Here is a 22,402-nt window from a genome sequence, read left to right on the forward strand (position 1 = left end):
TGGATACCAGTTATGTACATGTTCGCGTATGAAAAAACTCGCGAACTTGAGCGCGTCGTTCTTGGCGTTTTTGGCGCTTGTGAGGACGTTCGTTCAGCCATGCGTCATCGAGCTCCTCTTTCGGTGAGGACGGCACGTGCTTCGGAAGGAGCTTCTGCGTATAAGCCTGGACCAGACACGCCAGAGCCACGAGGGCACTGCCGTCTAGACGACTCAGCATCGTTCGCCCGCAGCCAAGAGAGTGCCGCGCCCAATACTCCCATAGCTCCGAACCTGGCTCCATGTCCGGCTCATCGGCCGCATGTTGATCACGAATTTGTTCGCATACACCAGCAGGCGAGTCCGACGGCGTGGCTGCAGCGAGTGCGGGTGATAGCACGTCATTTGTGTGGAAAAATTGGGCTGCATAATAATGCAGTGCCTCTAGAAGCAGACTGTCAGGTATGCATTCTTCTCGCTTTGGCGAGAAAGGCCAGCCGTAGCGATCCTGTTTCCACGCCAATTCATTTTTGTCAGTCCAAAGAATCCGATGAGGCAAAGCTTGGCGGACACGCTCGGCTGGATCGTGGGCATCGTTCAAAGATACATCTTTAGATGGGCTTTGGGATCGTGTCGAGAACAAGCTTCGTTGATACGCAGCATTAGCGCGCTCAAACTCGCGTTGCATTATGGGGATACGCGCACGCATAGGGCCAGCATCAGAAGCCGGCACGTAGGGAGAGGATCTCTCTACGCTTTTGTCGACGACCCGTTGCTGGCGTCGCAAACGAATTGTCGCATCTGAAAGACCTTCCCAGTGGTGAGGCAATGGCGACAGGGTATCTTGTTTTAAAACAAAGGACGTATCGAAAAGATCTAGCGGGTCACGTCGACTTCGTGAGGGCATGCCATGGCTCGGCACAGACGCATTCTCTGGTGCGAGTGAAGACGGTAAGCCCAGGTCATCCATCGATCCTAGATTGATAGGCAAAGGCCGCACACCATATGTGCTCTTGACAGACGAAGGACGCGACAGCGCCTGCATGCCATCCGACGCCTGCAGTCTAGATACGCGCATGGCCGCCAAGTCCCAGGCCGTCACATTGCGGGACGAACTCGACATCTGAACCAAGAAGGATATTAGGCCGACGTTCCTATCAGATTCTATAGGTGGAGAAACAATTCACGCAGCTGGGCCATGGTATCTTCAGGCTTAGTCACCGAGTGGCCCTGGACTTCATCATGCGTGAAGATCTCAAAGTCATTACCGCCCTCAAAGGTTTTGTCGCCGAAGAAGTGGATTTCTTTCCAGTCGTCCTTCTTCACGTGGTTCAGCGAGAAGGTCTTGTCCCAGCCAGCCGGGAACACGTCGAAGCTGATCTGACCGCCAATGCTATAGCACAGACCATAGTCAGGGAACTCATTCTTGAGAGCCTCCACGAACTTAGCGCGAATCTGGTGCTCCTTGTCGTACGCCTCAAACTCGTGACGCTCAGCTACCGAGGCGTTGCGTCCAATAGGGCTGATGTTTACCATACCCTTGCGGAATTCGACAAAGGTACCACGCATCACAGGAATATCCAGTTGGGAAATGTATGCAAGAACGAACTTGACAAACTTCTTGTACTTTTCCTCACCAAGCCAGTTGATGAACGACTGGCTCGGAAGCTGCGAGCCAAGCCTGTACGCCGTCAAACCATTTTCAGCAAAACCGTAGTCAAACTGGTGCACAATGTCTTCGTGACCAGCAAGTTGGAGCTGCTCACGGATCTTGGAGAGGTCACTTCCTCCCACAAAACCAATGGCCACGTGCTCACGAAGAGCCTTGAGCACGTCGAGCATCTCGTCGGACACCTGCTGACGTGCTGGCGTAAGCGTGCCATCTACATCAAAGAGGCACAAGACACCAGGCTGCTTACGCTCTGCGAAACTCGGTACATTCGACATAGTGGGGAAAATGTTGTGGAAAAAGAGCGTATGGCTCCTACCGACACGGACATATATGCGTTTGCGGCCGTGCACGGGCCGAGTGAGACCACGTGCTAAATTGCAGGGTGCCGGGCGCTTCGCTAGCATCACGTGACAGGATGCACATCCAACGGCCTCTCTGTCGTTGGCGGGGGGGAAGGCGTGCGTGACGAAACGTCCGCGGGCGGCGCGTCATATACATCGTCATACGATACATGTGAACGTTTAGGCGGAGAGTGCTCGCGGTAGGAGGAGCCGGGAGATGGTCGTTCTTCTCGGTCCCATCGGCTGATGCGACTCGATGCACTCTCAGATCCCGAAGCGACCTCTCGACGCCGTTCGTACTGCTCGATGCGTTCCCATTTTCTTCTTTCCTGCCAAACAGGATCAAACGCCTGTCCCTCTTCGTAGTCGGGTCGAATCTTTAGAGCGCGTTGCATAGTTTGAGCCTCGATCTCTTTGGCTGCACCTCGATTATGGGTATCTGAAGGACGGAGCTGTTTGGTTTCTTCGTGAGTGTGAGAGAAGTACTGTTTTGGCGCTCGCTCCAAGCGGGCGCGAAGGCCACGGCGCAGAGATGCAACTCTTGCCTGAATTTCATCATCAGGAAGGCTACAGTTAGTTTGTCTTACGTACCCTTTTTCTTCTAATTCATCCTGTAGCTCAATACATTGTATCTCAATCTTACGCCGGCGTTCATGATCTAATATAGCCGCGTCTGGCTGCGTAGAGCGCGGCTTGCTCACCTCTTCCAGGCGCTGCGTAGGAGCGCTGTCGCGAGGCCGTATGTATGACAAATTCCGCTGAACGTATCCATTGGTACCACTAACACGTTAGTCTCGGAGCTGCATACCTTCCACGCGCAGTCTGTAGACCGATACCGTTGTACATGGCTCACGCGAATGATGGACCCATCCAGCGCCACAAGTAGCACGGGGTGGCATTTTCGAGGCCTTACACAGCGTATTAGTCATCAATGAAATCCCAATCCGAGTGTTCGCGTCGATCGTTGCCGACGTGCTTCCTATCGGCTAAGTGCTACAACGTAGCTTTCGTCTCGCGCGCGGAATGGGAGACGCACAAGTCCCGGTCAATGCGGTTCCTAGCACGGATGCTATGACGGCCGTCGATTTGCATCATCTTATCACTCAATTTTGTCAGCGGCCTGATCCGGCGGACATGATGGCGCCTAATGCGCATGCATTGCCTGGCAGCTCCGCGCAGCGCGAGCATGCTCTTCTCGAGCTGAGCAAAAAGCGCGAGCAGTACGAGGATCTCGCTCTCGTACTTTGGAACAGTTTTGGTGTGATGCCTTCGCTTCTCCAAGAGATTATCTCCGTGTACCCGCTTCTTTCTCCTCCTGTCCTCACGGCTCACGCTTCTAATCGCGTTTGCAACGTCTTGGCCCTCTTACAATGTGTGGCAAGCCACAATGATACTCGTGGTCCTTTTCTGCAGGCGCATATTCCGTTGTTCCTGTACCCATTCTTGAATACAACCTCCAAGTCGCGTCCCTTTGAGTACCTCCGCTTGACTTCCCTGGGCGTCATTGGTGCCCTCGTGAAGCAAAATGACAAATCGGATGTCATAACATTCCTTCTATCTACAGAAATCATTCCTCTTTGCCTGCGTATCATGGAGACAGGCTCCGAGCTCTCGAAGACAGTGGCCATCTTCATTGTGCAAAAGATTTTGCTCGACGACTTGGGTCTGAACTATATCTGCCAGACGTACGAGCGTTTTTATGCTGTAGGAACAGTCCTGAGCAATATGGTGGCGCAGATCGTCGAGAGTCAAGCGATTCGCCTACTGAAGCACGTCGTGCGGTGTTACTTGCGACTGAGTGACAACCCAAGGGCTCGTGAGGCGCTACGTTCTTGTCTCCCAACACCGTTGCGTGACGCAACCTTCTCACAACTTCTGAAAAATGACCACATCACCAAGCGCTGTCTCGCTACATTGCTGCTGAACTTATCGGATCGTCCCGAACAGTAAAACAAACCCGTCTCCATCATACCTCGATACCGCCGTGCCCTTGAGCACATGATAAAAAGCACATGAAGACATGTGCTGAATTGATGGGTTTGTATACATACCTCAATCGTGGGAGGCATGTCGAATGCTTTCTTGCTGTGTCGATTCATTGGGAAAATTATTACCATCTAGCCAACCGTGCGTTCAGGCTGATCGACACAAGATTGCTGTGCACATATGCGCTCCAGTTCCGACTGGAGCTGTGATTCTTGCATTTGTTGCCTGGCCAATCGTTGTTCCACGGCCTGCAGGGAAGTATTCAAGAAAGACTCAATGGCGTCTCGCTCATCTTTCTCGACATAGCCCATGACACTTTTTTGTAGTTGTGAAGCGTTCAGCAGATCAAAATGCTGCGCGCGTACATTTTCCATGACTAGTGAAGACAAGTTTACGCGCTCGAGTTTTTCGGCTGGAAGCATGTCTTGGTCCAAGTGAGCCGCCGACAATATTGGGCGTGAAACCTGCGTCTGCCTCTGCTTGATGAGCTTGAGCTGCAGTACATCATTTGGATTCGCTACACGTCCAGTGAACTCTTGCCCGAAACGCACAATATTACCGAGAGGGAGATGGGTATCGTATGTCACACGTAGGCGTACCAAGGGTAGCATAGGAGGTGGTCTCTCTGTCTCGGGTATCAACGCAAATCGTTCAGACCATTGCAAGGAAGCCGTAGAAATCAATGATTCGACGTGAGAGCGGAGAAGCTTTGTTACACTCATGCGGTCAGTGATATCCACACCTTCTTTGCGCGCTTCAACCGGCAAGAAAATATCCTTCATGACAAATGGGCGTACTGTCTGAAGCGGAATAGGCTCTAGTTTAAAGTCCTTATGCTTGACATGAACGATGGCCACACTCTTCGGTGAAAGTTCGCCTGGTGATAAACTCGTGGCAATACTACTCCCTGGTTGCGAAATGTGGTAATTCTTTTCCGAAACAGCCTCAGGCGAAATACGCTGTTCATGCTCATGGCCCCAAACAATAAGATGAAACGAATTATCAAGAATGTGCTCCGGAACATAAGCCTTGGGATTATGTGATGCTCGATTCTGATGCAGAGCGAGGACTTGAAACCATTCGCTCGTGGCCTCGGCAGGACGATACATGCATACATGCTTTTCCATGAGCTCATGTGATATGCGTTCATCTTTCATATTTCCCATGCCATACAATGCGATGTGAGTATTCCCTTTACGCAAAAGCACTGGTCGAAGTGCTAACAAAGGCGACGAAGTCGAAGAAGGCCGTTTACGAGACGCATTGGAGCCCGGCAGTGTCATGCGGCCAAAATAGTTAAGAAGCCCTGCTGCTGACAGAATATCAAGTGCTGATAAGCTGCCCTCTTCACCAAGCCCTTGAGGATCATCGTGGTTTCCGTGAATGGAAAAGAAAGGAATGCTCACATTGAAGTTTTCGTCTTCGTAATTGACGGATGGAAACTTTGTGCCTGGGCGACTGTCTGAATACGGATCACTAAGAAGTTCAATAGAGACGGGATCATCCCCCAGCGTGTACTCACGCAACAGTGCCATTGTTTTGAACATAGTAGGTCTTGAGGGCTTGTTTTCATGAAACAAGTCGCCACCATGTAGGATAAAGTCGACGCGATGTTGTCGCGCAATGGTCAAAATTTCTTCAAATGTGTTGATAGAGTCAGAGCCGCGTACAGGATCACGTTCCATAAATCCAATATGTGTATCCGACGCCAAAAGAAATCGCACCTCGTCGGGATCTTCCCCATGCGAAGTCATGTTGCATGGGGAGAAACAAGGGACGCGCGTCGTTTGCTACTATGTGGAGAAGCTATATGTACATCGACGAAACCAGGAACTGCCACGCTACTTGGAACCAACGCGTCCATGCAGAGAGTGAATTGTAAAATCTGATTTTTCCATGGATGCAAGCAATCTGTTTGTTGTCTTGTGACATGCCCGTTATCTTAAAGCGAAAAGGTATAGGAGGTACACGGCCACTAGGTATTTCAACCACGTGAGTAATGTCATACAGGCCAGGTTCCATAGGGCATCGAACCTGAACATTATTTTTATCAAGTACTTCACATAAATCCATTCGTTCCGCATACACGCGCAGAAATCCAAGATAGGCACTCACATCCACATAGCTTCCATTTGTGATAGGGCCATTAAGCGAACCAGTACCGTGAAATGTTAAGTTGGTACCCAGGATGGGTGGGTCTGGAGACAGCTCAACCGCCTCAAGTTCCATCAGGTACTGTCGAGCATCAACGTCATTGCACCACTCCCACTCCCATGACCTGCCAGATGCGGGTTTAGGGTATAAGTCTTTGGTTAGAGGAATCCCCTTCGCCGTCGCTTCATGTTCCATTATGTCCACAAGATCCATTGGCTCTCTATTTGGCTCGTATGGTAGAGCTCGCACCAAAGCCGTAGCAGCCACGTATCCGAGAAATGCCGTGCCATGAAACCACATGGATGGGGGTAGGAGAGGCGAGGGGAGAAAAATTGTGGAGTTATCACTTCAGAAAAAAGCAGTCGTACACTCTGGTTTAGCGACGATCATCGCACATGAAGTTGGATGCTACAGATGTCAGGTACATTACACCGGATGAGTTTCGTGTACTCACAGCTGTGGAAATGGGATCAAAAAATCATGAGGTGGTACCTACGCATCTAATTGCCCAAATTTCGTCTCTTCGTCATACAGGTATTAGCAAGTTGCTTTCTGGCTTGCTCAAGCGTCGGCTTGTTGCACGTGTGCGAAATAATGTCTATGATGGATTTCGGCTCACCTACGGTGGATATGATTACCTTGCAGTTCGCGCATTGAGCAAGCGCAAGAGTGTGTATGGTATTGGTAACCAGATTGGTATCGGAAAAGAGAGCGATATATACATTGTGTCGACAGAAGAGGGCGAGTGTCGAGTACTGAAAATTCACCGACTCGGTCGCATCAGTTTCCGGAATATTAAGGAGAAGCGTGACTATATGGGCAAACGCAAGAGTGCGAGCTGGATGTATATGAGCCGGTTGGCTGCTGAGAAGGAATATGCGTTCATGCAAATTCTGCATCAGCATGGATTTCCTGTTCCTACGCCAGTGGATCAAAACAGACACACTCTACTTATGAGTTATGAAGACGCATACCCCCTTCGGCAAATTTCAGTGCTGCCTCTCGATCAGATTCGCCGCCTGTATTCGGCTCTCATGGCCTTGATTGTTCGCTTGGCGCGTGCTGGCTTGATTCACGGTGACTTTAACGAATTCAACTTGCTTGTGCGTGAAATCCGCAATGAGGAGGAGGATGACAGCGTGAGTGCAGAGAGTGATACGCCAGCCACGGATGACAGGAGCGAAGGTGTCGAGGAACACGGAAAAGGATTCACACGAATTGTCAAGACAGATTCAGCATCAGAAGAAGAAAGCGGAGAGGAGGACGAAGAGGAGGACGATACGAGTCCGCTGAATCAAGTAGTTGAGCTGGGTGAAGGTGTTCAAGTCGAGCCCATTTTGATTGACTTTCCCCAAATGGTCAGCACTGACCACCCCAACGCTGACATGTTATTTGACCGCGACGTGAACTGTGTCCGCCGATTTTTCCGGAAGCGTTTTCGATTCGAGTCAGAAGAATTTCCCACTTTTGCTGAGGTCATGGAGACTGTGCGACGGGATGAATCAGAGCGCCTCGATGTGCTTTCGCGGGCCAGTGGTTTTAACAAGAGCCTGGACCAAGATGATCTACTAGCATCACACTATGAACGTATGCATATTCAAGATGACGCTAAAGAGGAGGAAGACGAAGATGACGAAGACGAAGAAGGTGATGACGAAGAAGGTGATGACGGAGAAAGAGTCAGTGAGGAAAGTGAGCTGGAAAAAGGTGGTGCGGACGTTGAACGAGTGGAAAGGGCTCGGCATGATACCTCGGCAGCGAGACCTGCCAAGCATAGCCACGACGTGTCATACGTTGCCTCTCGCACGGCAGCGTCGCGAGCGCATGCACAGCGCCAGTCCTCAAAGCATCATGGTCGTAAGGCGCAGTCTACCAAGACAGGTCGTCGTCATGGGGGCGGCAAGGCCAAGTACAGCTCGGCCCGTACGATCCAAGATTCCTTCGCTTTCTAGTCGTAGCTCAGTGGAGGTGTATAGAAACCAAGGCGTTCCACTCGCATCCCTTGCTCCACGATGACGCCTCGTCATCTGGTGTCAGGCGCAGGTAATGCGCTGTCACTCTGTCGAAATCGTATTATTGTGTCAAAAGATGCACCGTGGGCATTTTTTATCACAGGCGGCCTTCTTACGGCCGGTCCCGCATGTTGGCTCGCCTGGGAAGCGCCGTACTTGTCATCCGCCGTTAGCGTGGCACCGGTTGTGCTATTCGTATACTTCTGGCTCAGCTCTCTTGTGAGCATGGTGAAAGCAGCTCTCATGAACCCGGGTATTCTGCCGCGGCAGCTGGATGCTGTACCTGATGCTGCGCCAACTGATGCTAGTTTCGACATTGAGCGACCAGTGGATCGACCCCAGGACCGCCTCATTGAAATGCGGCGGGTGGACGACGGCGGTGATGGCACTCTTGGAACTATGACCAGTATACCCAGCGTGTGGTGCACAACGTGTCACATGTATCGCCCACCGCGAACGAGTCATTGTCGGTCATGTAATAACTGCGTGGATACTCTTGATCACCATTGTATATTCCTCAACGCATGCATTGGGCGCCGTAACTATACGACTTTTTACGCGTTTCTTGTCCATACAGCGCTCCTGCTTTTGATCGGTATGGTGGGATGCATACTCAAGTTATACTATATTGCATCGCCCAAGACGTCGAAACAAGGCCGCCCACAAGCGCACCCATCGCGTGGATTTGTGCATGCGCTAAAAACGACTCCCGAAAGTGCTGTCTTTTTTTTTCTTAGCTTCGTCTGGACCATCCCTGTGATGTGTCTGTGGATCTATCATACATGGCTCATCTTACAAAATCGAACAACGGTGGAGCAAATCCGACTCGAGTCGACAGGCAGCATGTATGACGTACATCGCTCACGTTCTGGCTATTGGGCTGATGATCATGCATGTTTGCGTGCCGTGTCACGCTACATGATCCACTTGCGCAACGCTATGGTCCCCAAGGAATTTAGCATGCCTATGCCACGTGCACTTCAATCCAATCGCACACGCCCACCACGCCGGACGAGAGCCCCATTTCAGCGCAGGAACCCCATTATGAACGCGCTCCATGTGCTGAGTCGTCCCGTGCCGCCTGTATCTACTTTATGGTACCCCCAACGTCCCCCTTCTCTCGTGCAATGAGGCTCCATGCCCAAGAATGAGGCTGGCGAGTACATATGTATCCATACACACCTCCATTTAAGAAAGCACCTGTGCCTGGCTGCCCTGTTTGGGAAGCTTGGACAGCGACGTCCATGCCGCTGGATGTGACGCGCGAGACAGATGCGTCATCTTTGCGCGTAGCCACGTTGCGTGTGATTTTGCAGGACTATGGTATCGTAGTGCCGGGTCATGCGCGCAAGTCGGCTCTGGTCGCTGCTTTTAACGAGCATGTGCGGCCCAAGTTGCCATCTGCCTCCCAGCGTGCCGGGCCCAAGCCCGAGCCATCTTTGCGCATTGGCACACCAGGTATTCGACGACCGTCGACGGCCAATGCATGTTCGGCCGCCAACGATATCCGTTTCTCTGACGAAAACCCATTCCAGTCGTCGACGCCTCGCAAAAAGCGCCTGTCTCAAGCCGCACCACCAACGACGCCTGTAGCGACGCCGACGCCGCCTTATACCCGCTCACCAGACAAGGTGCGCCGAATGGCTCAGTCCTCTGACCGGCCCCAGTGGCGTGCCGCCCAGCTGGCGCCTGTTTGGCAGCAAATCCGGGCGCGGTGGCAAGAGACACTCGTCCGCTGGGCGCTATGGCTCTGTTTGCTTGTATGGATCTGGTACTGCTGGCAGTCGCGTCTTGAGGGCTTTTGCTCTACTGGTGCCGACCTGCCTAGTTGGGACCGCCCTACAAATGTCTGGCAGGCCCTGCAGAAGACGTTGACGCCCGTTTGCACGCCGTGTCCCGACCACGGTATTTGCGTGGGTGGCCGTCTTGATGCGTGCGATGCATCCGACTATAAGGTCGAAGAGCCAATGCAAGGGCACATCCCGCTCCTGGCACAACTCATACCTTTCTCGTGGCGGGCGAGCCAGTGTGTGCCCGACACGCATAAACTTTTGCTGGCGTCTGAACTCGCGGATGCGGTGGTCGACTATCTCGCACACTTCCACGGACAGGTACGATGTAAGCTAGCTCTTCCCCATGGGCAGGCCCCGCTTCAAGAGCCGCTGGGTCGGTACGCTTTACCTGAGCGCCAAGTGCGGGATGCGCTCGAGACCCGTACGATCGAGTCTGTTGACGCTGCCACCTTTGACTTCCTCTGGCACATGGTGATGGACGGTTTGCTGGAGCATGCTCCAGGTGATATGCAGGCATACACCCATCAGACGCAGCGTTGGCTCGTTTCGCGCCGCAAGATTATGCCATTTTCATGCCGGTTGCGAATGTACGTGCTCGACTGGGTATGGAGGTATCGCATGGTACTTTTGACCATATTGGTGGCCGTCGTCAGTACATGTGCGCTCTCTCGAAGTGTTCAGCGCCGGCGCGTCCGTCGGCATGTGGTGGCCACGCATGCTCAGGTTGTGTTCGAGCGCCTGAAGCTGCAGGCCGCGCAGGCTGTCTCTGATGGCACGCTAGTGCGTGGTTTGCCCGTGACCCACCTGCGTGACCAGCTCTTACAGGCAGAGCTCAATCCCCGTGTGCGACGGCAATTGTGGCAACATGTAGCCAAAGTGGTGGAGCGCAATGCCAATGTGCGCACACGACAGGCACAGTGGCACGGAGAGTGGCAGCGTATATGGGAGTGGATGGGCCCCGTTCATCTGGATGAGCCTGCCATGTCACGCACCGCGCCCTCTTCACCTGGCCAGGAAGACGCGCCGCCGACGCCCCAGCCATAGGGTCCGATCTCGGGATCGGGCCGAATCATCGGGCCTTGCATCCCCCTCCGCAAGCAGTCACGGTACACCTGTAGCCACGGTTCGCATTCCTCCCTGCGGGAATGAGGGAGCACAGCTCGCCTTCGGCCAAGTCATGCAGGTCGGTGCGATCGACAGCGTCGTCGCCTGGGCGACGACCCGACTTGCTCCGTATGGTGCAACAGCCCGCCGCATTGTCGTACGCTGCGACGCCTGCCGTAGCGCAGGCCGCTACGGATCTGGGCCCACGCTCTGATACCATCTCGCATACGTCTGCTGCGCAGTACACATCGTCGCAGGCAGAACGATCACTTCAAGCCTCTTTGCAGCACGACATGCGGCACAAATGGCAGCCGCCCGACGAGTTGGAACCCATGCCGGCGGCCCATGTCATGCCGGAATCCAAAGAGGTGCGCCACGTCTGCTTTGATGAACGAGCGCTATGTCGACAGCAGGCGCAGCGTAAATGGCACTATGAGGCACGTATAGCCAAACGCCCAAGTGCTCAGTCGCATACCCAAAAACGCCATCATATGGATGTGTTTATCCAGCAGCTCCAGTCACAAATCGAGTGTGCTAGCTCATTGTGGTCGAGTTTCCTTCCTCAGGAAGCTGCGCCGAACCAGTCGCGCATGGCCAGGGCAGCAGTCGCCATGCCGCAGCCGCCACCCCGTACGTGGAGCGGCGCGCCATCGTGGCGATGGGTGTGGCATGTATCGATGGAGCTTCATGCGCCGTTGCTGACGCCTTCCTTGCATTTGCGCCGTGGTGTGAGTGGACAACTTCGAGGTCGCGCCAGTTCCATTGTGGCGTGTGCGCTTCGCTCGCAAGTGGATCGTGACGCGAGCCCGCATGCCAATGTCATACTGCGGTGGTATCCCTCGTATGTGCTGCGGGCCATGCTGCGTCTGCTTTCCTATACCCCATCGGACGACCGCCTACTTTGGGCTGTTTCGCAACCGCGCAGAATATCCTACGTCGTCCCTTTGACCTCGTCTTTTTCGACCTTGCTTCCGCCGCTGACTGAAGCCATGGTCACGACATGCCTCGAATTGGCTCTGGTATTCACACAGCTGTACTTGACTATACTGCTAGCTATCGTACAGCGATGGCTCTCAATCTTCCATTTCTTCCTCCAGTGACTGTTCCGCCCGCCGTATGGCCTCTTCACGCAGTGCCGCGGGCACAGAGGTATGCCGGCCATCGGGACCCACCCATGAAAGTTCGAGCTCAAACTCCTTGTCCTTAGCATCGTCATGAGCTTTGTAGATACTGCGATGTGTTAGCGAAGTATACGTACATGCGAGCGACCTCGATCACGGCCTCTTCCATGGACATGGTCTCGAGGCCCAGCTTTTCGATTTCTGTCTTGGCAAATTGCTTGCCTTTACCGACGGCACAACCGTGGTAGCCCCAAAACATGCCTGAGGGCTCGACAACAAAAAGCTGCGGACCACGGACAGCGTCCACGCCACCGATGATCGTCGATGCACCGAACGGACGCACGGACGAGTACAGCGTAAAAGCTTGCACATACAGTGCCACACGCTCCGTCAGTGTCTTGACCGACGTTTTTTCCTTGTATGTATCGAGATAGTTTTCCGCCTCATCGCGCGCGCGCGCGGCCAGATGCTTTCCATCGGCTGTCAGGCCAGCGGACGTGAGGGCGATGTGCCTGTCGACACCAAAGATGCGCTTGTTGGAGCCAGGGACCAGCAGCTTGGAGGGAATGAGATTCTCCACGCCCAGGACCACGCCGTCTTTCGTGCGAACGCCAATGGCTGTGCCGGCATTTTCCACAGCCTTGGTAGCATACTCTACCTGGAAAATGCGTCCATCGGGCGAGTAGGTACTGGCGGACAGGTCGTATCCGGTGCCCTGCGACGCCATCGTTGTCGTCGTAATCCGACGCGCGCCACGCGAGCGAGAGGCTGTCGATCTGACTACGTCATCTCGGCCGACACACAAGACCTTCCGACCTGTCTCGCACGTCGTGCCGCCGAAGCGCTTTTCTGCATTGCACGCGACGCTGGGCGGCCATGACGCATCTACTTCCACCGCCCCTGCTGCGGCTGTTTGCGCCGCGCCCGCCGCTGGAGTACGCGAAACCGCTCCCGGGTGACAAGGATCCTAATGCTCGTCCCGCACCGCGAGGCGTCCAGCAGGTGGAGCAAGGCAAGATCCGTCCCCTAGAAGGTGTGGCGGCGTTTCTCGAGCGAGCACGGCAGGAAATCAGTCAGCACCCCACAGACACGGCAGAAGAGTCGGATGCGGTGGTCACACAAACAGAAATGCGACGTGAGGCTCGTGCGAAGGAGCGTGCGGAGACGCAGAAGCGCATGATGGACACATACCGGCCCAAAGAAGATACCCACGCGGCAGGCGACCCATTCAAGACGCTCTTTGTGGCGCGCCTGTCATATGATACCACAGAGCGTGAGCTGGCGCATGAATTTGAGAGATACGGGCGCATTGAAGATATCCACTTGGTACGTGACAAGCACGGCCGGAGTCGAGGGTATGCGTTTCTGCTATTTGATCGTGAGCGAGATATGCGGACGGCCTATTCGCGTGCTGAGGGCGTGCACATTGATGGACGTCGCGTGCTCGTGGATGTCGAGCGCGGGCGCACCGTGTCGGACTGGAAGCCCAAGCGACTGGGCGGGGGCCTGGGAGGCCAATCGCGCAAGCCCAAGCAAAAGGTGGTGGTAGACTTGACGCGGGGACCACGCGGCTATGGCGGATTCCGCGGCGGACGCGGCGGTGGATTCCGCGGACGTGGTCGTGGACGTGGTGGATTCCGCGGCGGCGGCGGCGGTGCTCGCGACAGCGGCCGTGATCGCAGCTACGGCGGCGACCGCTTCAGTCGCCCGCGCGATCACAGTTACCGTGATAGAGATGGTCTGCACGATGGGAGTGGCGGCTCGCTGTCGTACGGTGCACCGATGCGCACGTACGACGACCGCGCTCCCAAGCGCATGCGGTACGATGCATGGCCGTAGGTAGGCAGTGCTGGTCCCTGCTCCACATAAGCAGGGGGCGACGACAAGTGGGCGCTGTGCGAGTGCGAACCACGGTGGATGGGCAAGCCCGATGATTCCGACGCGTCTGTAGCCTCGCTGGCGGGACAGGCAGGGGGAACGTGTTGGGCTCGTGCAAGTGCGCATCTTTCTCCGAATCGAGGGCCTCTTGCGCGTGTGCGGGCCACGGCGCAGCACAGCGACGACGATAGTGAGAATGATGCCGAAGTGAGCTCTGACGCGCGGGCTCCGTCGCCCAACGCACGTACATGTCCCATGAGCTATCCACTAGCGAAGCCGCACTGTGACCGGCTGGCAGGTAAGGTGCGTCCTGCGATAAAGTCGGAGGCGAACGCATCGCTCGCGCGCTCGCTGTGTGAGTGTGCCTTGTTTGTGTGTGGCGTGGTGGCTGTGCTGATTCGCATGGTGCACAGTGTGCCAGAGATCCGCGACAAGGCATGTGGGGTGATCGTGCTCAGTACGTTCGTGCTCGTGTGCTTTGCGTGCCACGCGCGCCGGGCGTGTGGCATATGGGCCACGCAGATCAGCTGCCTGCGGAAGACGGACCCGAGTGATCCGCTGTACGCCCTTCTACTCCCGCTTGTGTCGAGTGCACAGCTCTTAGACATTGCGCCCGAGGCCATGCAGCATGGCGGGGGCGCTCTCGCGCCGCCATGGATGCAGGTAGGACGAAGAGGCACCTGGCGCGCCGACCGTGTGGGAGCGTCGCCCGACCGGATCGTGGGCCGCGGTGCGTTGCTCGACTTGCACGTCATTTGCTCGTTCGTGTTCTGTGTCCACCTCATGGCATCGCAACTGGCGCGTGCGTACGCGAAGCGCCGCGGCTCGCACGCGCACGAGGGGCCTACGTCCCGATTGCTCATGTGCTTCTACACGTTTTCGCTGTTGGTGGCCGTGGCTGGCGTGGGCGTCCAAGTGCTGGCTCGCTCTAGTGGCTATGGGCACCTCGTTCTTTCGCACACGCCTACGTGGGCGACGTTTCTGATCGCGGTGCTGTACCAGTGTCTGCTGTTTCTCTGTACGCGTGTCGCGCGGCAAAACTGCACACTCGGCGAGCTTGCGATGATTGGCGGCGTGGGCACGGCTCTGTGGCAGGAGACGGTGATTTCTACGATGGCGCGCCTGGTGCCGTCGTATGCGCAGTATTACTTCCGTGAACCCTCGGCGATCGTGCTGGGCCAACTCGCTCTCGTGGCAGGCATGCTCTTGATCGGTCTCGTCCTGAGCCCGCTCCTGGTCCTTTCGCGCAATCTGGCGCAGCGCCCGACGCACCGATTACGGTGGCCGCTCAAGCGCAACTTGCATCGGCGCCTGCTGGCGCTGAGCTTTTTCCTGCTTTCGGCGGCGATGGTATTGTGCGTCCTGAGTCCCTGGCTTGCATGGCAGCTGCACAGGCGAAGTGCATGGCTGTACTTTGCCAGGTTCATGCTGCAGGGCCCTCATTGGTGGTCGAGGCTCGCTCTGCTGGTCTACTGGGGCTTGCTGTGCAACACGGCGCTGCTCAGCATCCAGCTCATGGTCAACCGCATGTGGCAGTACGCTACGGTCGGTGACCAGGTCAAGGCGTCATCGCGCGCGCTGCCGCCGTCGACGGCGCCGAGTGTGCAGCCGCAGCGCACGGTGCCGACGGCCACCGAGCGTGCGAGCACACTCGCTGCGACGCAGTTTGCTGAGCGGGGCGAGCGGGAGGAAAGCACCTCGCTCGGCCCGCGCGTCGCTGTGAGTGTGAATGGCCGCCGCAAGTTTTTCCATGCGCTCGCTGTGCTCCTGTTCGTGCCGGGCATTGCGTGGGACCCGGCGTTTATGCATGTGGCGTTTAGTGCGGCGTTGGCCCTCTTTGTGCTGTGTGAGTACCTGCGGTACTGTGCCGTCTTTCCCCTGGGCGCCATGCTGCACTTTTTCCTGAGCCAGTTTCTGGACAGCAAGGACTGTGGCCTCGTGATCCTGAGCCATGCGTACCTGTTGACAGGATGTGCAGCGGGTGTCTGGATCGAGAGCCAGAGCCGCATCACGCAGCAGCTCGGCGTGCTCGTGTTGGGCGTGGGCGACTCGGTGGCTTCGATTGTGGGTCGCCAGTACGGCCGTATCCACTGGCCCCTGTCGAGCAAGACGGTGGAAGGCACGCTCGGCTTCGTCGTGAGTATGACAGCGAGTGTGATGGTGCTGCGCATGCTCCGTCTCGTGGAAGCGTTCCACACAGGGGCGCTTTGTGCGATCATGACACTCCTTGCTGTCATTGAAGGCGTGTCGGAACAAAATGACAACCTCGTGCTCCCGCTCAGCGGCATATTTCTCACGTCCATGATCCCCCTACGCCGCTAGCGCCGATACCTAGACCATGTTATGCGCCCCGTGCTAGTCCCTTGAACCAGGCCGTGTATGCCTGCTCGACGTCGAATAACATTTCCCGCGCTTGCGCCTCGTCCAACTCTTCACTTGCGCTGAGCTGGTTGAGGGCAATGAGCCAGTCGAGCAACTTGGCGCGCAGCGGCTCAGGCTCGGTGCCCGTCTGTGCGTACGCGCTGAGGACGTCGCTGAGCAGCGGGTGCAGCTGGTCCTTGGCACGCATCTGCAGCTTCAGTGCATCCATGAGCGTGATAAAGTTTTGCGTCGTCTCAGCGACGACGTGCGCGCTCATCGACGGCGCCTGTGACTCGCCATGCTCGACCGTCGCCGGGATGCCGAGCACGAGACGATGCACGGCTGCCGGGTGATCCATGTGGAAGTAGCGCATAAAGTCGTGCACATCACGGAATACGTAGGGCGGCGGCTGCGTCGGATCCGTGACGAGCTTGATCACCGTCTTGTACTGCCCCAGCAGCCGCGAGCACTGTGTGGCGTAGGCGTCATCCGGCACGGCTCCTCGCACGTACGCGCGCTCCAGGTAATCGAGACACGTTATGAGGCTGTACAGCGTCGCCATCGTCTCGTATCGCTCGCGCTCCTGGCTTGTATGGTACAGCTTTTGTTCCTGCCATCAGCTGGTTGCCACGTACCTCGTACACATTCATGGCCCCCGACGAGCCCCCGACCGTTCCACGTGGAGGCAGGGACGACAGCGTTCTCGGCTTCCACCATGGCCGAAGCAGCTCGGCCGCTCGTGCTCGACGCGCGCCACGCGTCGTTCACGTCGGTCGTGCACATTCACGCCGACACATCGCTGCGTATATCTGACCTCAAGCAAAGCATCTCCGAGTACGTGCGCACGAGGCAGTGTTCGCGAGAAGGATGGCCCCAGGCCAGTGGCATGCGCTGCATTCATCGTGGCGGTATCCTTGGCAACGACGTCTCTCTCGCTGCCCTGTTCTCGGAGGAGCAGCCTGTCGTCGTGCATGTGGTAGTGCAGCCCGAGGCGTGGGTGCCTTTTGCGCCGACGGACGCACCCGCTGCCCCGGCGCCGCCACCGACACCACCCGCGCAGGACGACTCGGCAGCGTCGCCCCTCGCTACGCTGCAGTCACTGCCTCGAGCGGAACTCGCTCCCATGCTCTCGGCCCTGTACATGACCCTCGCTTCCTATTATGCGTACTATGAGGACCTGTGCGAGTCGCTCGCGAGACCGTGCGTGCTGGCACGGCCGGTGCCGATGCACGACGTCGAGCGCGTGGACGACCCGGCCGTGCGTGCCGCGGCCATCCGTATGATTGAGTCGCACATTATGCACTGGACGCCTCTCCGAGCGGAAAGCGAAAAAGCCTGCACAGAAGAGCCACGATACGAGCACGTCACGCTATGCCACTTGCCATTTCTTCTGCGAACCATGTCCCCCCGAGCCCCGACGCATCTCTTGCCTCTCTTGGAAACGCGCATCGTCACCCTGCTCATGCTGTATGCTCACTTTCACGCTCACGACACCGAGCGTCGCGACACGCCCAGCGTGCATCGGCAGTCTTGGCCGGTGACAAGACGTGACTGGCTCGCGCTGCTCGGCTTTCTTTTGCGTATGGCTGGGCGCACCCTGATGTTCGTGGCCTTTTTCTTACCCAACTACCTCGCCGATCATCTCTGGCATGTGCTGGCCGCGCTACTCGTCTTCCATGTGGCAGCGGCCATGTGGTTTGTGCACCGCCGACGGACGCAGGCGCAAGCGGCCGCTTCCAGCGCTGCGCCATCGCCGCCCGTGCGAGCAGCACCGTCCGCCCCCCTTTCTCCGACTGAGCTCACGCTCGAGATACCCCGTCTGCCGCATCGCATGCCGACCGTGCCGCCCACCACATGCAGGTATTGGATGCAACGCATGGCCTGGTTCGGCCTAGAGGAAGAGGAAGTGGCTATGGGCTTTGAGCATGTGCCACCTACCGAGCCGCGGCGCATCCTATGGGAGGCGCGTGCGTGGCCCGCTCAGCAGCAGCGACCGATGCCGCCTCGCCCGCCGGCCCCGGCCGTCGTGCCGCATGTGATCAAAGCGCTCATCGTGTTCCTCATGACGCTCGAGCCGGAAATCGACAAGCTCCGCTCTGACGCCATTCTCATGCGAAAGGATGCTATTTGTGCGCTCGCTCGACGATGGAAAGAGCTCCAAGAACAGCACAAGAACGAGGCAGCGCTCAGCGGGAGCACCCCGTCGATTCTTCTGCATCCCTATGCACGTCGTGTGCTTCTCGAGGAAGAGAGGCGCTCGGCGCAGCTGACATGATCGACTGCATCGCGCGTACGTCCGGCGCGGCCATGAAAGCGTCGTGCAAGGCGCGCGTCTCGCGGCTGGGTGTTTGGCCTCGAAGCATGTACCGCACGTGCTGCTGGATGCGTGGCAGGGACGTGTCGTGTGGGTATCGTGCGCACATGTCCAGATACGTGGACATGGCTGGGCCACGGTGTGGCGCGAACAGATTGGGATGCACAAGGAGTGGCTCGCCGACCATGATGCCGTCGGCTTGGGTATATGCCAGATTCGCAGGTACGTCGTGCCATGTTCGTACATGGCCGTTGCTCAGGACGCGCGTCCGACCGCTGGGCTGCGATGCGTGCAGTCCCTGGTCGTGCAAAGCTTTGACAAGCGCGCGTACGTGCTCGAGCTTGGCCGCACCGGCTCGCCGTCGATTCGGAGCGACATGCCGAGCATGCAGAGTAATGAGCGAAGACCCTGCGTGGGCGAGTCGCTGTCCGAGCTCGTACGTGTCGGTGGCCGCGTCACACAGGCGGATCTTGGTCGATATGGGGACAGGGCACGCCTGTGAGAGAGCTTGGACGATCTGCTCGACCAGCGGCCAGTCCCGCCGCCGGAGTAAGTAGCCGCCGTAGTGGCCCACTTGGGCCCGTGTCTGAGGACAGCCCAAATTGACATCGATGCCATCTGCGACGGGCAGGAATTGGCGCGCGGCACGCACTATGTCATCAGGGTCGTTGCCTGCTAGCTGCACGATCTGTGGTGCGCGCTTCCCCGTCACGATATCGTGATTCTCCGGCGCATGGCGACCCAGCTCCAGGGCGCGTCGAGCGCGTTCGTACAGGTCCACATCCGTCAGCACGTCCTGCGCATGGTACATTTGCGTCCACGTGGCTGTAGCTCCGAACTGCACGGTCGTGAGCCGGAACGCCAAGTCCGACTGATCCACCATCGGCGCCGCCACATACTGATACCACGGCCGCGGCGCTCCTCCCTGCATGGCCAGGGGCGAAGTGGCGCCGAGCGCCTCGGCGGTGTTCTCACGTGACGTACGAACAACACGCCCCGGCGCGTCGAGAGGCAGGGACGTGTTGTTTTCCATGCCGGCTCTCGGTGGACGACCGTCCTTGCCGAGTGCGCTTCGCACAGACAAGGAGAACACGCCCATGTCGCCGGGGCGCAGCCCCGATACGAAGCGGCGCCGGACCAAGAGCCTGGGCGGGATGCTGTCGCCCACCAAGGCCCAGCCCGCGTCGCTCGCCGACGCTACATCTCGGCCGCGACAGCCGCGAAAGAGTGCGATTCGGTCTACGCCGCAGGTGTTCCAGAGCCCGACCGAGCTGGGTCCGAATCCGGAGCATCAGCACATGCGGCGGCACGACATGCTCGACGAGCTCGTGGACGAGCGACTGCGCTCGCCCGGTCTGCCGAATCCCTTCACAGCCATGTACCGTGCGTCGAGTGCGTCGCCCATCAAAGCGCCCGCGACAGACACAGCGGATCGGAAGAGTCGTCGAGTCACGTTCAGTGCAGTGCGTGAGCAGACGGACTTTGAGCAGGACGAGCCGACGATGAGTATCAAGCCGGCCCAGGCGCAAGAGCGCAGTACGCTGATGGACAGAGGTTCGCCCGTGCCGAATGGCACGTCATCCGACGAGAGCGATGTGTCGATGAGCCTGGAATCTGACGGCACGATGGAGCTGACGGCCGCCTGGCAGCCGGACCCCCCTCACGACGAGAGTGATATGGAGTTGACGGGGCGCTACACGGCTGCGAGCGACGACGTGTCCGCGGAGCTCGACTCGACGCAGACCATGGACCTCACAGCTGCGTACGTCCCTGAGGACGCATCGCAGGACACGACGCTCGACAGCGAGGCGGAGCGCTCGGCGATGGAAATGACGGAAATGTGGGGGCAGTTTGCCGACGAAGCCACCCGGCAACGTCGAGAGGCCTCTCTCTCGCCCAAGCGCTCGCCTGTCCGCCGCCAGACCATGTTCTTGTCGCCGGACCGCAAGGCGCGCACGGCCTCGGCAGGCAGCACACCGAAGGCGCGTGCGCCCACGCCCGAGCCTATCACGACGCCGCCCGTCAGCATGCCCAGCACGCCGACACGCTTTCGGCAGTCGCTCCGGGGTGGCGTGCCTTCGCCCGAGTACAAGCATTCACCAGCGCGACGCACACCGCGTGTGCGCCTCTCTGAACTTCATACCAAGCCGCGCTCGCCGTTTATTCACTCGTTGCTCAAGCACCGCAGCGGAGGGCGCATCACGCACATGTCACCACGCTCCGACAGTGACAGTGAGGTGGTGTCCGAGACTTCTTTTCACATGCAGCTGGCCGACTTTTTGGGCGTGATTGGGCTGAAATTCCACGAGGACATGACGGCATCGCGCACGCATGCTGAGCGACCTGGTAACACCGAGGCGCCTGCCGTGCCTGCGATGGCCGTGCACCATGCCAAGATGGCGGGCGCTGCGGCGCCGATGCTGCAAGCGCTGCGCAACGCATGCCAGGAGCTCAAGCAGCATGTGGAAGACGGACGCGAGCGACTGCGTGCGATGGAGCAAGACTTTTTCGCGCGTCCGCCGGCTTTTGTGCAGGAATGGGGTCAGCTGGACGACGAGGATATGCGTCGCAGTATGAAGGGCCAGCTGAACGTGCACAAGCAGGCGGCGCGAGCCGCGGCGATGCATGACTATTACGGCTGGCGGACGGATATGCAGTACGACGACGAGATCGTCGCGATGCTCACGCAGCACCGCGATGCATTGCAGGCAGATGCAGAGCGCGTGCACGCACGGCGCGAAGAGCTGGAAGTCGAGCTGCTGCCTGCGCTTCGTGCGCGTCATTCGGAGCTGAAGCGCCGTGTGCAGGAGGCACATGCGCGGCAGCAGGCGATTCGTGCGTGTGATCCAGAAGAGCTGCGGCATCTGCACGCATCTATGGACGAACAGGACCATGTGCTGCAAACGATGCGGGCGAAGCAGCGCGACGTCGCAGACCAGCTCTCACGCGTGCGGGCACGGCTGGACGAGACAGCTGTCAAGCGTGAGCAGACGGAGGAGCTCATCCGCGCAGCGCGTGTCGTGAGCGATCAGATCCATGGGTGCACATCAGGCGAAGCCGTACGCCTCGAGCGGCGCATCCGTCATCTGGAGGTGCTGCTCCAGTGGCGCTTATCGAGCAAGACCTCGACCCTGCTCCAACTCGTGTATGCGCGTGCGCTGACGGTAGCGATCGAGCTGGATGGGCGTCAGGGTGGCGTCAAGCGCGTCGCCATCTCACCCGTGTGCCCCGTCGAGGCGTCGCATATGCACATGGCGGCCATCTCTGTGATCCGCACCCGCATGGCATCGGAGATGCCGGCGTCCGTGCCGGAAGTACTGCGACAGGTCGCGCAGCTCTGGCACACGTATGTCAAGGCACGCGCCCAGGTCGACCGACTGCGCCTCCATGTGCCCGTCGTCGTATCTCCGTCCCGCGGAGACAAAGGGCCGGACACAGCTCTCGATGTCATGGCCACTGTCCTGCTGGAGCGCGCGCAGGCCAAGGCCCACGTCCATGTGGACATCGACTTGGCGCGTGCGTCACCGCTATCTCCTCAAGTGCATGTGTCGCTCGTGTACGGCCACATGGATACCGACACACTCGCCCACATGATCCAGAGCGCGCTCGCCAAGGACGCCCACTCGCCCCACGCCCTGGCCTACGCCATCACACACGCTCAGGCCACGATGGACACCTAGCCTTGTA

At 57.8% G+C, this 22,402-nt stretch overlaps 17 protein-coding genes across 17 annotated transcripts; 9 read left to right on the forward strand and 8 right to left on the reverse strand.

Annotated features, from left to right (window-relative positions):
* Positions 1 to 10: 10 nt before the first annotated feature.
* On the reverse strand, positions 11 to 1,102 carry MRET_1928 (uncharacterized protein; the record flags this gene model as incomplete). Its single annotated transcript, XM_027628555.1, has 1 exon — positions 11 to 1,102. The coding sequence occupies one exon, from the start codon at positions 1,100 to 1,102 to the stop codon at positions 11 to 13; it is 1,092 nt and encodes a 363-aa protein (XP_027484366.1).
* Positions 1,103 to 1,143: 41 nt separating this feature from the next.
* MRET_1929 (phosphomannomutase) lies at positions 1,144 to 1,926 on the reverse strand (the record flags this gene model as incomplete). Its single annotated transcript, XM_027628556.1, has 1 exon — positions 1,144 to 1,926. One exon carries the CDS (start codon positions 1,924 to 1,926, stop codon positions 1,144 to 1,146), a length of 783 nt encoding a protein of 260 aa, XP_027484595.1.
* Positions 1,927 to 2,054: 128 nt separating this feature from the next.
* Positions 2,055 to 2,838, reverse strand: MRET_1930 (protein CWC21; the record flags this gene model as incomplete). The annotated part of the gene is made up of 3 exons (XM_027628557.1): positions 2,055 to 2,559; positions 2,584 to 2,772; positions 2,801 to 2,838. The coding sequence occupies 3 exons, from the start codon at positions 2,836 to 2,838 to the stop codon at positions 2,055 to 2,057; spliced, it is 732 nt and encodes a 243-aa protein (XP_027484651.1).
* A 177-nt stretch (positions 2,839 to 3,015) lies between these two features.
* Positions 3,016 to 3,942, forward strand: MRET_1931 (CCR4-NOT transcription complex subunit 9; the record flags this gene model as incomplete). The annotated part of the gene is made up of 1 exon (XM_027628558.1): positions 3,016 to 3,942. The coding sequence occupies one exon, from the start codon at positions 3,016 to 3,018 to the stop codon at positions 3,940 to 3,942; it is 927 nt and encodes a 308-aa protein (XP_027484652.1).
* Positions 3,943 to 4,109: 167 nt separating this feature from the next.
* MRET_1932 (double-strand break repair protein MRE11) lies at positions 4,110 to 5,732 on the reverse strand (the record flags this gene model as incomplete). The annotated part of the gene is made up of 1 exon (XM_027628559.1): positions 4,110 to 5,732. The coding sequence occupies one exon, from the start codon at positions 5,730 to 5,732 to the stop codon at positions 4,110 to 4,112; it is 1,623 nt and encodes a 540-aa protein (XP_027484649.1).
* A 52-nt stretch (positions 5,733 to 5,784) lies between these two features.
* MRET_1933 (phosphatidylglycerol phosphatidylinositol transfer protein) lies at positions 5,785 to 6,432 on the reverse strand (the record flags this gene model as incomplete). The annotated part of the gene is made up of 1 exon (XM_027628560.1): positions 5,785 to 6,432. One exon carries the CDS (start codon positions 6,430 to 6,432, stop codon positions 5,785 to 5,787), a length of 648 nt encoding a protein of 215 aa, XP_027484650.1.
* Positions 6,433 to 6,527: 95 nt separating this feature from the next.
* MRET_1934 (RIO kinase 2) lies at positions 6,528 to 8,084 on the forward strand (the record flags this gene model as incomplete). Its single annotated transcript, XM_027628561.1, has 1 exon — positions 6,528 to 8,084. One exon carries the CDS (start codon positions 6,528 to 6,530, stop codon positions 8,082 to 8,084), a length of 1,557 nt encoding a protein of 518 aa, XP_027484647.1.
* Positions 8,085 to 8,144: 60 nt separating this feature from the next.
* On the forward strand, positions 8,145 to 9,275 carry MRET_1935 (palmitoyltransferase ZDHHC9/14/18; the record flags this gene model as incomplete). The annotated part of the gene is made up of 1 exon (XM_027628562.1): positions 8,145 to 9,275. One exon carries the CDS (start codon positions 8,145 to 8,147, stop codon positions 9,273 to 9,275), a length of 1,131 nt encoding a protein of 376 aa, XP_027484648.1.
* A 113-nt stretch (positions 9,276 to 9,388) lies between these two features.
* Positions 9,389 to 10,981, forward strand: MRET_1936 (sister chromatid separation protein; the record flags this gene model as incomplete). Its single annotated transcript, XM_027628563.1, has 1 exon — positions 9,389 to 10,981. One exon carries the CDS (start codon positions 9,389 to 9,391, stop codon positions 10,979 to 10,981), a length of 1,593 nt encoding a protein of 530 aa, XP_027484645.1.
* A 101-nt stretch (positions 10,982 to 11,082) lies between these two features.
* Positions 11,083 to 12,141, forward strand: MRET_1937 (uncharacterized protein; the record flags this gene model as incomplete). Its single annotated transcript, XM_027628564.1, has 1 exon — positions 11,083 to 12,141. The coding sequence occupies one exon, from the start codon at positions 11,083 to 11,085 to the stop codon at positions 12,139 to 12,141; it is 1,059 nt and encodes a 352-aa protein (XP_027484646.1).
* MRET_1938 (20S proteasome subunit alpha 7) lies at positions 12,115 to 12,889 on the reverse strand (the record flags this gene model as incomplete). Its single annotated transcript, XM_027628565.1, has 2 exons — positions 12,115 to 12,271; positions 12,300 to 12,889. The coding sequence occupies 2 exons, from the start codon at positions 12,887 to 12,889 to the stop codon at positions 12,115 to 12,117; spliced, it is 747 nt and encodes a 248-aa protein (XP_027484654.1).
* A 149-nt stretch (positions 12,890 to 13,038) lies between these two features.
* Positions 13,039 to 14,001, forward strand: MRET_1939 (U1 small nuclear ribonucleoprotein 70kDa; the record flags this gene model as incomplete). The annotated part of the gene is made up of 1 exon (XM_027628566.1): positions 13,039 to 14,001. One exon carries the CDS (start codon positions 13,039 to 13,041, stop codon positions 13,999 to 14,001), a length of 963 nt encoding a protein of 320 aa, XP_027484655.1.
* A 78-nt stretch (positions 14,002 to 14,079) lies between these two features.
* MRET_1940 (dolichol kinase) lies at positions 14,080 to 16,362 on the forward strand (the record flags this gene model as incomplete). The annotated part of the gene is made up of 1 exon (XM_027628567.1): positions 14,080 to 16,362. One exon carries the CDS (start codon positions 14,080 to 14,082, stop codon positions 16,360 to 16,362), a length of 2,283 nt encoding a protein of 760 aa, XP_027484497.1.
* A 19-nt stretch (positions 16,363 to 16,381) lies between these two features.
* On the reverse strand, positions 16,382 to 17,051 carry MRET_1941 (ESCRT-I complex subunit VPS28; the record flags this gene model as incomplete). Its single annotated transcript, XM_027628568.1, has 2 exons — positions 16,382 to 17,011; positions 17,037 to 17,051. 2 exons carry the CDS (start codon positions 17,049 to 17,051, stop codon positions 16,382 to 16,384), a joined length of 645 nt encoding a protein of 214 aa, XP_027484496.1.
* A 65-nt stretch (positions 17,052 to 17,116) lies between these two features.
* On the forward strand, positions 17,117 to 18,676 carry MRET_1942 (uncharacterized protein; the record flags this gene model as incomplete). The annotated part of the gene is made up of 1 exon (XM_027628569.1): positions 17,117 to 18,676. The coding sequence occupies one exon, from the start codon at positions 17,117 to 17,119 to the stop codon at positions 18,674 to 18,676; it is 1,560 nt and encodes a 519-aa protein (XP_027484495.1).
* Positions 18,588 to 19,646, reverse strand: MRET_1943 (tRNA-dihydrouridine synthase 1; the record flags this gene model as incomplete). Its single annotated transcript, XM_027628570.1, has 1 exon — positions 18,588 to 19,646. The coding sequence occupies one exon, from the start codon at positions 19,644 to 19,646 to the stop codon at positions 18,588 to 18,590; it is 1,059 nt and encodes a 352-aa protein (XP_027484494.1).
* A 100-nt stretch (positions 19,647 to 19,746) lies between these two features.
* On the forward strand, positions 19,747 to 22,395 carry MRET_1944 (kinetochore protein Spc7/SPC105; the record flags this gene model as incomplete). Its single annotated transcript, XM_027628571.1, has 1 exon — positions 19,747 to 22,395. One exon carries the CDS (start codon positions 19,747 to 19,749, stop codon positions 22,393 to 22,395), a length of 2,649 nt encoding a protein of 882 aa, XP_027484541.1.
* Between the last annotated feature and the right edge of the window lie 7 nt (positions 22,396 to 22,402).

This window comes from Malassezia restricta, chromosome III (genome assembly GCF_003290485.1).
Source record: "Malassezia restricta chromosome III, complete sequence".
NCBI lineage: Eukaryota > Fungi > Basidiomycota > Malasseziomycetes > Malasseziales > Malasseziaceae > Malassezia > Malassezia restricta.